The sequence below is a fragment of the Scyliorhinus canicula genome, chromosome 20 (genome assembly GCF_902713615.1).
Source record: "Scyliorhinus canicula chromosome 20, sScyCan1.1, whole genome shotgun sequence".
NCBI lineage: Eukaryota > Metazoa > Chordata > Chondrichthyes > Carcharhiniformes > Scyliorhinidae > Scyliorhinus > Scyliorhinus canicula.
The window spans coordinates 34,922,236-34,937,067 of NC_052165.1; the positions used below are offsets into that span (position 1 = coordinate 34,922,236).

General features: G+C 48.0%; 1 protein-coding gene across 2 annotated transcripts in view; it reads right to left on the bottom strand.

The window, feature by feature from the left end:
• Window positions 1-14,408, bottom strand: part of chst11 (carbohydrate (chondroitin 4) sulfotransferase 11) — a 243,637-nt gene extending 229,229 nt beyond the window's left edge. Inside the window, exon 1 of one of the 2 annotated variants that reach the window (XM_038780802.1) lies at window positions 14,150-14,408. In XM_038780802.1, the coding sequence (XP_038636730.1) occupies window positions 14,150-14,252 (103 nt within the window). In that variant the 5' untranslated portion in view covers window positions 14,253-14,408. Of the gene's footprint in view, window positions 1-14,134 lie in introns of both variants that reach the window. The other variant, XM_038780801.1, reaches the window with a different exon arrangement.
• Window positions 14,409-14,832: the final 424 nt, after the last annotated feature.

The following is a 14,832-nucleotide window of genomic DNA, read 5'->3' on the forward strand; positions in this document are numbered from 1 at the left end:
GGAATCAGAATAAAGTAGGCCTGGGGGAGAGACTGGCCTGCCGATCGGTGAGCCCCGATCGCGGGCCAGACTCCATCGGAGCCCCCCCCCCCTCCCCCGGTGAAGGAGCGCTTTTCACCGCCCCACAGGCTGCCCCCGACCCTTCATGCAGAGTTCACGCTGGCAGCGACCAGGAGTGAACGGCGCCGGCGGGACTCTGCCATTTCTGCGCGGCCGCTTGGCCCATCCGGGCCGGAGAATCGGCGGCCCGGCTGTAGACAGCAGCCCGCAACCGGTGCCGCGCCAAACACGCCGGCGCAAATGGTGCCAATTCTTCGCACCGGCGTCGGGGCGGCGATTCTCCAGCCCGGCACGGGGCTCAGAGAATTGCGTCCCAAGTTCCATATTCTAACCATATACTGAGGGAAGAAGTGTATCTGACATTCCTTATTGGGTTTATTAATGCCTATCTTACATTTATGGTACCTCACCTTGGGATCGTCCACAAGTGAAAACATATTTTTGTATGTCTACCCTATCAAATCTACTCATGGTTTTGGACTTCTAACGGGTTACCTCTCAGCCTCCCCCATTTCTAAGGCTGTTCCTTCATCTCGCCATTTAGTATGCCGATCCCTTGATACATATCAGTATTTCCTTGTCACACACGTTGTGTCTGTAATAGCTGCTCTGGGTGGCATGTCTACCCACGGGTCCTGTCTTGTTTTCAGTATTGAGCACCGCAGAAACTGCATACCTCAAGTTATTAAACTTTCTCTTTCTGTCATGTAATTAGAAAAAAAAGACTGACATTTATATAGCGCTGTTAATGGCCTCAGGGCATCCCAAAGCACTTGACAGCCAATGAAGGGCTTTTAAGAGTAGTTACTACTGTAATATAGGAAATATGGCAGCCAATATGTGCACAAGTTCCCCACAAACAGTAATTACCAATAACTGTCTAAATTGTTCTTGGTTGACTGGTAAATATAGACTAGAAAACCAGGTGATACACATCTTCTGTTCTTCAGAATAGTGCCAGGGAATCTTTAACCTCATTCTGAGAGGGAAAAGAGGCCCAGAGTTGAACAACTCAATTCAGAAGGCAACACCTCTCTGTCAGTGCTCTAGTTTTTCAGCACTGCTCAAGCACCAGTCTAGAGTAAGTGATCAAGTCTTTGGAGTAAGGTTTGGGCCCACAACCATCGCTGATTCAAAGGCAAGAGTGCAACCCATTGAACCAAAGATTAAACTGATGACACTGTGAAAGCCTTACGGCATAGAAAGAGATCATTTGGTCACTGTGTCCATGACGCTCTTGGCCAGTCATCTCAGAATACTGAAGAGATCCATATGGGGTGAAGTGCTGTTCAAAATTGCACTAGAACAGCATTACCTGAAGTCACTTCTCAACCTTACCCATAGCAGCTAAGGATCAATGCTATCCACAATACACCCAATCTTATCCTCTGAAATAGTGCACAATGCTGCCATCTTACTCTCTGAAATAGTGCATAATGCTGCCAATATACCCTCTGACATAGTGCACAATACTGCCATCTTGTCCTCTGACATAGTGCGCAATACTGCCATCTTATCCTCTGACATAGTGCACAATACTGCCATCTTATCCTCGTTACCCTTAACCCACAGATAATCTCACGATGCTCCACTTCTCCAGCTTTCACCCGAAACACATTAAAGAAGCCATCCCCTATGGACAAGCCCTCCGTATACACAGGATCTGCTCAGACAAGGAGGAGCGCAACAGACACCTACAGATGCTGAAAGATGCCCTCGTACGAACGGGATATGGCGCTCGACTCATTGATCGACAGTTCCACCGCGCCACAGCAAAAAACCGCACCGACCTCCTCAGAAGATAAACACGGGACACCACTGACAGAGTACCCTTCGTCGTCCAGTACTTTCCTGGGGCGGAGAAACTACGACATCTTCTTCGCAGCCTCCAACACATCATCAGCGAGGATGGACATCTTGCCAAGGTCATCCCCACACCCCCACTACTGGCCTTCAAACAACCGCGCAACCTCAAACAAACCATTGTTTGCAGCAAATTACCCAGCCTTCAGAACAGCAACCACAACACCACAAAACCCTGCCAGGGTAATCTCTGCAAGACATGCCAGATCATCGACATGGACACCACCATTACACGTGGAAACACCACCCACCAGGTACGCGGCGCATACTCGTGCGACTCGACCAATGTAGTCTACCTCATACGCTGCAGGAAAGGATGTCCCGAAGCGTGGTACATTAGCGAGACCATGCAGACACTGCGACAACGAATAAACGGGCATCGTGCGACTATCAACAGGCAGGACTGTTCCCTTCCAGTTGGGGAACACTTCAGCAGTCAAGGACATTCAGCCTCTGATCTCCGGGTCAGCATTCTACAAGGAGGCCTTCAGGAGGCGCGACAACGCAAAATTGCTGAGCAAAAACTTATAGCTAAGTTCCGCACGCATGAATGCGGACTCAACCGGGATCTGGGATTCATGTCGCATTACATTCGGCCCCCACCAACAAGCCTGGACTTGCAGAGGCCTACCGACTGAACTGGCTTGGGACAATTCACACCTCTTTAACCTGGAGTTACCTCTCTCTCTGCATCTTTGATGATTTGATTGCCTGCAGGTGCTCGCATTCCGGGGCATCTCTGACTGTGTCTATATAAACATTTCTGGAACAAGCCTTTCCATTCACCTGAAGAAGGAGCCGTGCTCCGAAAGCTCGTGTTTGAAACAAACCTGTTGGACTTTAACCTGGTGTTGTAAGACTTCTTACTGTGCTCACCCCAGTCCAACGCCGGCATCTCCACATCATCTTATCCTCTGACATAGTGCACAATACTGCCATCTTATCCTCTGACATAGTGCACAATACTGCCATCTTATCCTCTGACATAGTGCACAATACTGCCATCTTATCCTCTGACATAGTGCACAATACTGCCATCTTATCCTCTGACATAGTGCACAATACTGCCATCTTATCCTCTGACATAGTGCACAATACTGCCATCTTATCCTCTGACATAGTGCACAATACTGCCATCTTGTCCTCTGACATAGTGCACAATACTGCCATCTTGTCCTCGATGTGGAGATGCCGGCCTATCGCCGTAATCCAGCAACCCCATCTAACCCTTTTGGGCACTAAGAGCAATTTATCATGGCCAATCCACCTAACATACACATCTTTGGACTGTGGGAGGAAACTGGAGCACCCGGAGGAAACCCACGCAGACACGGGGATAACGTGCAGACTCCGCACAGACAGTGACCCAAGCCGGGAATCGAATCTGGGACCCTGGAGCTGTGAAGCAACTAGAACAAACAACAAAGAACAAAGAAAAGTACAGCACAGGAACAGGCCCTTCGGCCCTCCCAAGCCTGTGCCGACCATGCTGCCCGTCTAAACTACAAGCTTCTACACTTTCTGGGTCCGTACCCCTCTATTCCCATCCTATTCATGTATTTGTCAAGATGCCCCTTAAATGTCACTATCGTCCCTGCTTCCACCACCTCTTCTGGCAGGGAGTTCCAGGCACCCACCACCCTTTGTGTAAAAAACTTGCCTCATACATCTCCTCTAAACCTTGCCCCGGCACCTTAAACCTATGCCCCCTAGTAATTGACCCCTCTACCCTGGGGAAAAGCCTCTGACTATCCACTTTGTCTATGCCCCTCTTAATTTTGTAGTCCTCTATCAGGTCGCCCCTCAACCTCCGTCGTTCCAGTGAAAACAAACTGAGTTTATTCAACCGCTCCTCATAGCTAATGCCCTCCATACCAAGCAACATCCTGGTCAATCTCTTCTGCACCATCTCTAAAGCCTCTACATCCTTCTGGTAGTGTGGCGACCAGAATTGAACACTATACTCCAAGTGTGGCCTAACTAAGGTTCTATACAGCTGCAACATGACTTGCCAATTCCAATACACAATGCCCCGGCCAATGAAGGCAATAATGCCATATGCCTTCTTGCCTATCTTCTCCACCTGTGTTGCCCCTTTCAGTGACCTGTGGACCTGTACACCTAGGTCTCTCTGACTTTCAATACTCTTGAGGGTTCTACCATTCACTGTATATTCCCTACCTGCATTAGACCTTCCAAAACGTATTTCCTCACATTTGTCCGGATTAAATTCCATCTGCCATCTCTCCGTCCAAGTCTCCAAACCATCTAAATCCTGCTATATCCTCTGACAGTCCTCATCGCTATCCGCAATTCCACCAACCTTTGTGTCGTCTGCAAACTTACTAATCAGACCAGTTACACTTTCCTCCAAATCATTTATATATACTACGAACAGCAAAGGTCCCAGCACTGATCCCTGCGGAACACCACTAGTCACAGGCCTCCAATTAGAAAAGCACCCTTCCATTGCTACTCTCTGCCTTCTATGACCGAGCCAGTTCTGTATCCACCTTGCCTGCTCACCCCTGATCTCGTGTGACTTCACCTTTTGTACCAGTCTACCATGAGGGACCTTGTCAAAGGCCTTACTGAAGTCCATATAGACAACATCCACTGTCCTACCTGCATCAATCATCTTTGTGACCTCTTCCAAAAACTCTATCAAGTTAGTGAGACACGACGTCCCCTTCACAAAACCATGCTGCCTCTCACTAATACGTCCATTTGCTTCCAAATGGGAGTAGATCCTGTCTCGAAGAATTCTCTCCAGTAATTTCCCTACCACTGATGCAAGGTTCACCGGCCTGTAGCTCCCTGGATTATCCTTGCAAAACTGTGTTAACCACTGCTGCCTCTCATATCAAACTCCCCGGAATAATAACACAACCAAATGCAGGTTGGGCTTCCGTTCTCGACAAAAAAAAAAGAGGGTTAGCCCAATGAAGGTCTTTAAAATTAAGTAACTTTTTCTAAAGTATGTAGAAACAGAGAAGACCAAAACACCTAATGTAGTCACTGATAAACGTAATTGGAGAAGTTCCTTTACTTAGAGAGTGGATAGAATATCGAACTGGTTGTCACATGAAATGAATAGATGCATTTAAGAGTAAGCTAGGTAAGTACATGAACGAGCGAGGAATGGAAAGAAGCGATGATTGGGTTAGATGATGTAAGGAGGCTTGTTTGGAGCATAAACATCAGCATGGACCCATCAGGCTCAATGGCCTGTTTCTGTGCTGTACATTCTATCTAGAGCTCCATTTACTTTGCCTTAATTTCAGAACAATGCCCATCCTGCACTAACTCAGCATTTCCAACGCTAAAGACTTCATGATCCCTTACAATGAAGGCTACCAATTTAAGCCAAATAAGGGGCAGTTTTGTGGAGTACACTAATACTGACTAGGAACCCGATGATAGTTGCTCAAATTTATTCCATATATTTGGGACCCTTACTGCCAACTGCCAAAGGAGGTGGTCGGTCATATCATCAGTCTGGGCTGATGTCTTACTTCATACCTTAATAAAGACAGTGCTGGAGGAAAATGATTCAAGGATAATCCTTACTGTAAAGTTACCAATAAACTAAAGCAAAATATTTGAAAGGGGAACTCCAGGACAATGTTTCAGCGGGATCCAATTCAATAATCCAGTGTCGGGACAAAGCTTTGCGATTTGTCATTTTTCTTACGTCTGAAATTACATTGCTCTAATTCTACCCGGCAGATAACTGATCAGCATTTTACAGCCAAGTGCTTCATTTTCTAAGGTTAAAATATGTCCTTGTCGGGCAGCACGGTGGTTAGCCCTGCCGCCACACGGCGCCGAGGTTCCAGGTTCGATCCCAGCTCTGGGTCACTGTTTGTGTGGAGTTTGCACATTCTTCCCGTATTTGCGTGGGTTTCGACCCCACAACCTACAGATGTGCAGGGTAGGTGGATTGGCCACGCTAAATTGCCCCTTAATTGGAAAGATTGAATTGGGTACTCTAAATTTTTCTTTTAAATGCCCTTGTTCAGAATGCAATGGAGTCAGCGAATGTAACTGAGATTTGGGTTGGTAAGTGTACTCTTCAAGCGCCTACCATTCTCGTGAATGAATAAACAGCAACTCATACAGGGCCATTAAAAAGTGAAGGGTAGTGGAGATCTGATCCAGTTGGTTGTCTACAGAAATGGTTCAGGATGTCCTAAAGCAATACAAGTCTCTTTATGTTGTTGCAATCTAAACAGTCCTCCACAAGAAAGGGATATGTTGTCAGTATGACCTCTTCACAGCCCCGAGCAACAATTTGCATTCTTCCTCGGCATAACTCAAGGCTTCATCCATTGTCAGCAACAACTTGCCGTTACGTGGTGCCTTTATGACAACAACTCGCATTTATGTAGCAGCATTACAATAATGGCAGCATCTTGCATTTATATACCACCTTCAACACAACGGTGCTCTGCAGAGGAAGAAAGAAGTTTTTAATGGGGGGATGGTCAAGAAAGTTGACCTTAGACTCAATGGAAGAGATGGGAATTTTAGGACGGTTTTTTTAAAAAAAAGGTGTAGGGAGAATTAGAGAGATTGGTAGATTTAGGAAAGCAGTTCCAGAGATTAGGACAAACATAGTCAAAGACCCAAAGGACAATGGATGCTTTACCAAGTGGAATCATAGGACACGGGTGGGTTGGGACAATCTTAAGCACTTTGTTCAGTTTTAAGGGCTGCACCTCAGGAAGGATCTCACCCTCAAAAGGTTGTGGATACTTGGACAATTGGAACTTTCAAGACAAATATTGATACCTTGTTAGGTAAAGATATTAAAGGATATGAAACAAAGGAGGTGGGATATTGAAGCTGATGTGCACATCCATCATGAGCAAACTCAATGGCAGAGCAGGCTTGACGGGCTGAATGGCCTATTCCTGCTCTTACTGTTCATATGTTCTAGATGTTACAGTGGAGGAGGGCAAGGTCACGAGGGATTTTTTTTTTTTTAACAGTACAGCACAGAACAGGCCCTTCGGCCCTCGATGTTGTGGCGAGCAATGATCACCCTACTCAAACTCACGTATCCACCCTACACCCGTAACCCAACAACTCCCCCTTAACCTTACTTTTTAGGACACTACGGGCAATTTAGCATGGCCAATCCACCTAACCCGCACATCTTTGGACTGTGGGAGGAAACCGGAGCACCCGGAGGAAACCCACGCACACGCGGGGAGGAAGTGCAGACTCCGCACAGACAGTGACCAAGCCGGGAATCGAACCTGGGACCCTGGAGCTGTGAAGCATTGATGCTAACCACTATGCTACCGTGCTGCCCCAACATTTTATGGATTTATGGATTTATGGATGAGAACTTTAAACTCAAGGTTTATGGTTGTGTAGCGGTATTATCACTGGGCTAGTAATCCAGCCATGATCTCATTAAATGGTAGGACAGGCTCCAGGGGCTGAATCGCCTACTCCTGTTCCGATGTTCCTAATCCAGGGCCCAGGCTAATACTCTGGGGGCAAAGATTCAAATCGCACTATGGCAGCTGGTGAAAGCTAGTTTCAGTAATAGAGACTATGGAACTGTTGTTAATTGTCATCTTTTTAAAAAGAAAATCTCCTTCATGAATGGTCTACCCTACATGTGACTCCAGGTTGATTCCTATTTGTCCTCTCAGATGGGTAATAAATTCTGGCCTTGTCAGCAATGTCCACACTCCGTGAAAGAAAGAAAATGTACTGGGGACAGGGGGCTAACAAGCGATGGGTTAATAAAAATTGGTTGGGCCAGAGTGCAGATCCCGGAGTTCTGAATGTGTTGGATTTTACACAGGGTGAATGTTGAGATATCAGAGAGCAGGATATTGGAAAGAGACGACTCTAGAGGTGAGAAAACCATGGCTAAATAATGAGGTCGGGGGTCAGAGAGATTTGTGTAACTCAATCATATTGATCAATAAGATTTGGGGCTTGAAAGTACTGGTCCAAAAATGGCACTCACTTTGCACAACCTTCATCTGTAAAAATTATATAGCCACGGTTTCGAAAAGGACATGTGTTTTATGCGGTATTTCCTAATGAATGCGGATGTGTAAAACTAAAGTCTAATGGTAGCGCTCTGACAGAGTGAAGCACATATTTCAGGACTGATACTCTTTTACAATATGGAGGGAGTGCTACACGGTTGGAGGTACCGCCTTCAGATGAGATGTTAAACTGGGGTATAAAAGATCTCATGGCACTGTTCAAAAAAAAAGCAGGAGTACGCTCTTTGGCATCTTAGGCAACATCTTCCCTTCAGCCAAGATCAATACCAATAAATTACCTGGTCATTACCACATTACTGACGGGAATTTGCTACGTGCAATTTGCCTACCAAGTTTTATACTTAACAACAAAGACAAGATTTTAAAACAACTTCAGCGGCTGTAACGTGATTTGGGATGTCCAGAGGCCATGATAGGTGCTTTATAAATAAAATCTTTCTTAATGAAGGCAATGTCCTTTATTCTGGAGTGGAGAGCACACACCAGTGGATAAGGCCTGAGCACCATCGCTTTGTATTCAGATGCCAAAGGCAGCTCCAGAGACTGTGCTGCGACCTCTACTGTAGGTCAGAAAGACAGAGCTGGATCCCCGCACATACCTGGAATGCAAAGAGTCAAAGAGAAGACAGATTGCCTGGTCACAGGTTGTGGAGGAACAGACCACATATATAGTTCACTGACCGCCTCCTCTTCCACTGTTTGTCCTGCTGTCTGGACCCTGCCGATGTAACTAAGGCTATCTCTCTGTGAGATGGTGGCCTCACAACACAATGAGAAATTCTGCCTTAGTGAGTTATTTGTGTTATTCCCCTTCTTTGAACCGCTCAGTCCTGGGACCCTCCAGACAAGTGCGAAGTAGTAGCTTCTCTATGATTGATGATCAAACGACCTGAAGCAGTCGGATTCCTCGCTCTCTCTCCTGAAATGCTAGTCATGCAAGCAACCTCCAGCCTTATCAACAAGAACAAGCTTCCTGCACCCAATCTATTTGAAAAGCTAAAAAAAAATCCTTTGGCACCGTGATAGTTAATGCAAGGCAAATATATCTTTTAATCCCTTTGTCATTGACCAGCACTGTCCCAAAAATAGAGGGCCATAAATTCTGAAACCTCTCTGGTGCAAATAAGATGTTTTCAACATCCGTTTTTGATATCAATGACACTGTCCCATCGTTTATTTAATTCAAAACAGAAGTCTCTTGGAGCAGCATAGCCTCCTGTTGCAAGGCTCAGTTTCTCACAGCTCATCAATATTAGATGCAAGGACAATGCATTATTTTCTCTGACACAACCTCCTTGTGTTTCACTGGCAATCATAGAATCATTGAATCCCTACAGTGCAGAAGGAGGCCATTTGGCCCATCGAGTCTCCACCAACCCTTCAAAATACCACCCTACCTGGGCCCAATGCCCCGCCCTATTCCTGCAGCCCAAACCTAAGGGGCAATTTAGCATGGCCAATCCACCTAACCTGCATATCTTGGACTGTGGGAGGAAACTGAAGCACCCGGAGGAAACCCACGCAGACACAGGGAGAATGTGCAGACTCCGCACAGGCAGTCGCCCAAGGTGCAATTTGAACCCGGGTCCCTGGCGCTCTGATGCAGCAGTGCTAGCCACCGTGCCACATTTACAGTAACAGTCGCTGGGATTTAATTCTTTCCCCACCTCCCCTCCAAAAGAAGGAAATTCAGTGATAACTTTCAGGGAGGTACGGTGGCACAGCGGTTAGCACTGCTTCCTCACTGCGCCAGGACTCCGGGTTCAATTCCGAGCTCAAGTGACTGTGTGGAATTTTCACGTTCTCCCCGTGTCTGCGTCAGTTTCCTCTGGGTGCTCCGGTTTCCTCCCACAGTCCGAAGATGTGCAGGTTAGGTGGATTGGCCATGCGAAATTGCCCGTAGTGTCCTAAAAAGTAAGGTTAAGGGGGGGGGGGGGGGGGGGGGGGGGGGTTGTTGGGTTACGGGTATAGGGTGGAAACGTGGGTTTGAGTAGGGTGATAATTGCTCGGCACAACATCGAGGGCCGAAGGGCCTGTTCTGTGCTGTACTGTTCTATGTTCTATGTTCTATGTCAAGGAGAACAGTTCCCACAGGACCGACCTTAATTCTGCAGATGTTCCAACCCCAGCCATGGACTTGGTGTGAGATCAGAGTGGAGAAAGTTCCAATTTATCCTTCCAGAGTGGACAGGAGGTAAGGCGACTCACTACTGAGTGCAGAGACACTCAAACCGGAACTCTTTACAGACAAGTTGTTCCCCAATCAGACAACATATCCAACATTCTACATCAACAATACATACAGCAATATAAACAGCTTTCAGCAATAGGAGTATAAAAGTTAAACTAATAGTGTTGTACAGGATAGCAAGTTCACCAAAGCTTATGAAAATACACATGTTTCCATCTGCTCTCGCAATGATGAGGTTAGTTTGAGCACAATTCATTCGCAGGTTACAACTGAACAGAAACGCAAAGAGGATTTCTCCTGTCACGTGGGATCCGGCTGCAGAAGTGCACTTTTTAATAGACTGCTGATTGCAATAAGTTTACCAAAGTTGACACTTATGAAAACACAGCTTGTCCATATGCGTCTTTGGTGGAGTTTCCCAGTTTTAAATTGAGTATCTCGAGTGCAATGTAAACTTTAGCAGCTGTACATTTCTAGACATGTAATTAAGATGAAAATTGTTACACTACAGGCCCCCCCCTCCCCCCTTACTCCGATTCCAGCCCCTTGTGCATCCAATCCGCTCTTCAGCCCCACAGTGATGGCTAATCGCACACATTGGAATTACCTCCTGGGACCCCTTTGTCTCTCCACCAGCTTTAGAATCATACAGTAAGTAGAGGCCCTTCGGCCCATCAAGCCTGCATCGCGAAAACAAAAACGTTATTCTACACTAATCCCATTTCCCAGCAATTGGCCCATAGCCTTGAATGTTATGACATTTCAAGGGTCCAAGGTTGTGAGGTTTCCTGCCTCAACCACCCTCTTAAGGCCGACTTCTTTTAGGCCAATATTCTCTTAATTCGATTGGTTGCAGCAACTGTGGGGTACATTTTTCTGCATCAAAGGCATTATGCAAATTCCAAGGGGTCACTGTTGTTGTGTAGGTGGGGGGAGGGGGGTCACACATTCTCCAAAGGTTAGTCCCAGAGCAGTACTGAAGGAGCGCTCCACTGTCTGAGGTGTTGTCTTTTGGATCAGACACTGCCCTCTGAATGGGGGGGGGGGGGGGCTATTTTGGAGAAAGGGCAGTGTTTTCCCTTTGCCAACATCACCTAAAACAAATATTGTGATCATTGCCACATTGCTGCTTGTGTGACACTGCTGTGCTCAAATTGGTTCCCCACTTGAAGAGCTGTTTCATTGGCTGTGTGGGAACTACAGAGGTTGTGAAAGGTGCTATATAAATGCAAGTCTTGCCTTATTCTTTCTCTTTGCAAGGTTGGAAATCATGAAACCAGCAGCTAGCCCCTCGTATGGACTGGCGACGTCCATATTGTTATCCGCCCTCTCCTCCTGTCCTGGGCCCTCCTGCATCATCATTCTGCACAGGTTGCTCCTGACCGACATTTAAACGAAGCTTCAGCAAGCCAAAGGCTGCTTGCTTTCTCTCGACCCATTCCCCGCCCCCCAGTCCATTCCGGGTAAAAAAAACCTCGAGAGCCCTGGTTACAAACTGCATTAAAAGAAAAGCAGCCCCATAACCCGACCTGGACAACCTGCCCATGTGCACACACCCTCCCATAATAAAAACAGTCCCAGGAAACTAACGCCCTGATATGTATTCAGCACACATTTATCATCCCAGTGCACTAGAGGCAGCCCCACATCCTCCAAAACGTTTCTTCTGATAAAAAGGACCAGAATTTTGAAGAGTCATGTGACTTGTAAAGTAGCTCAAATTGGGGTGAAGTGTCTTTTTTGGTCCTTTTTATCAGAAGGGGTTAACTTCTCCTGTTCAAATCTCTCCACAGCCTCTCCCCCCGCCCCCCTCCCCAGTGACCTCCTCCAACATTCCCAGATCTCTCTATCCCCGCGCACTGCATTCGCCCTGCGGCTGTTAGTTGTACCTGGGACCCATCTCCCCGAGCCTCTCCATCCCTCTACCGAGCTTTCCAAAACCGACCCCTTCCAACAAGCTTTGAGCACCAGCTGCATCATGTGACTAGGTTCTTGTCCCAAAGTTACAATTGATCAGCAGATAAACTTTCAAAACAAAAAAAATGATCGAAATACATCTTGCTCAGAAGGAAATGCATTGAATGTAGATTCAGCTGACTGCACCCACAGCGTCTATATTCGATAGGCAGAATTGGGATTTGTTTGGCTTCTGTTAACTGCACCCTGGTGAAAGAGGGAGAAGTCAGGGAGGCAGCTCGTCCCTCATTCCTTATTCACTCACAGGCAAATCTCCCAGTTCCTCGTGGTCAGGGCTGTACGGGGTAGGGGAGAGGATGCCAGCTCTGGAAGAGCTGACCCGTTCACCCTGCAGACACTGGCAAGCAGGAGGACCTGCCGAGTGCCCCCAACAATTTCTGTTCTGATATCTGAGGAGAAGCAGTCCCCCCTCCCCCCCACTCCCCAAGCCCGAAATATCTCCTCACCACCCCCCAGCCCGAAATATCTCCTCACCCCCCCAGCCCGAAATATCTCCTCACCCCCCCCCCCAGCCCGAAATATCTCCTCACAACCCCCCCCAGCCCGAAATATCTCCTCACCCCCCAGCCCGAAATATCTCCTCACCCCCCAGCCCGAAATATCTCCTCACCCCCCCAGCCCGAAATATCTCCTCACCACCCCCAGCCCGAAATATCTCCTCACCTCCCCAGCCCGAAATATCTCCTCACCCCCCCCCCAGCCCGAAATATCTCCTCACCCCCCCAGCCCGAAATATCTCCTCACCCCCCCAGCCCGAAATATCTCCTCCCCCCCCAGCCCGAAATATCTCCTCACCCCCCCAGCCCGAAATATCTCCTCACCCCCCAGCCCGAAATATCTCCTCACACCCCCCAGCCCGAAATATCTCCTCACCCCCCAGCCCGAAATATCTCCTCACCCCCCCAGCCCGAAATATCTCCTCACCCGCCCCCCCAGCCCGAAATATCTCCTCACCCCCAGCCCGAAATATCTCCTCACCCCCCCCCCCAGCCCGAAATATCTCCTCACCCCCCCCCCCAGCCCGAAATATCTCCTCACCCGCCCCCCCCCCCCCAGCCCGAAATATCTCCTCACCCCCCCCCCAGCCCGAAATATCTCCTCAGCCCACCCCCCCGCCCCCCCCCCTCCCGCCATTCTCCATGAGTGGTGTGTGTGAACTGCTTTTCCCTGCCTGCTCTCAGTCACCGCACTGTTCATTCACCTCCACGGAACACAACAAACTCCTGGCAAGAATAGACCATCCCTTCAGGAGGAAATAAAACCTTCATTGACCGAAGAGGAAAAAGTGACTGGACTTGGGGAGTTTAACAGACGCTCTGTGAAAACTTTGTGGAAAGCAATTGATATTTATATAAATAATGTGGACATATTTGTAGAAAATTGCACTGCCTGGTCTCATAGGAGCACGACTAGATTTTGCCCTGAAAATAAAAGATGTCTAAAATAGCGAGGGAATGGGGACAGCCACTGCAGCTCATTCAACTAATTCCAAACGCCAGTCAACTCAGGCAGAGGCTGATCAACCCCAGCAGCCTCTCTCAGGGATAGAAGAGCGTTTCTATAGACAGTCACCAAGGCATCAGTCCCCTCTCTGTCTCTCAGACGTGCTCAGACTCTGCCATTACCTCCAGAGCATCACAATCCCCCTTGTCAATTACCAGGGGGATTTCAGGTCAAGCTTCCCTCTTCCTCACTCTGCTCTCCACTCCCCTACACCCCTGCTACAATTCTCATTGAGACAGTGAGCCGGGCAAATCCGGACAGTTCGGTGAAACAGTGCAGACCCCCCTCCCCCCCCCCCTTTTTGTTTTCAGACAACACAAGGGAGAGAGAGAGAAGAAATAACACTGATAGATGATGGAGAGGGGATTAAACACCAGGACAAGGGAAGGTGTGTGTGTGTGTCTGTGTGTGTGTGGTGGTGGGGGGGGGGGGGGGGGTAGCAGCAGAAATGGGAGCAATGGAACAAAAGATACATCTCAACATATTGAAGAGATTGACCTACCTGGATGTAACATACTTTGGAAATAAAAGATCACCAACACAAATGATCCAAGGCAAGTGACTAGGACCATGCGGCATTTTCTGCTCATTCTCATGATATCCAGGAACCACTGTTTCATGGCTGGGCTGTGTGATCCTGCTTTGCTGCTCTCCGTCGCTTTTCTCTTCCCTCTCCCTCGCTCACTCACTCACTCACTCACTCCAGCTGCCAGCACAGCGGCAGCTCCAGACACCGGCCCGTCCTCTACCATCCTCTCCTCCCCTCCCCTCTCCGCCGCCGCTGAACAAGGGCAGTGCCAGCCTCCTCCACACATGGGGCGGTCCCTTCTCTCTCTCGCTTTCTTTCTCTGCCTTGCTGGCAGTACAGTGCCCGCTCGGTCCTAGCGCTCGCTGGAACTGGTCCTGTTGAGTTTGCCAAGCAGCCGACATTTAAAAAAAAGAAACCCAAATCTACCTTGCTGAAATCTTTTTTTTAATGGGTGGTTCACGAGACGTGGACGCCGCAACATTTCTTACTGCCCAACCCGTGGGGGCGAGTGAGTCGCCGTCAGCCTCGCTGGGAAAGAAGGTTGGGAGGAGATACCATTCTTGATCTTTTTTTTAGGATTCTTCCTGGCCAATATTTAGCCCTCAATCAAAATCACAACAAAAAATATCCTTGCTGCTCGTGGGATATCCTTGATGCCTGGGCGTTGTCTT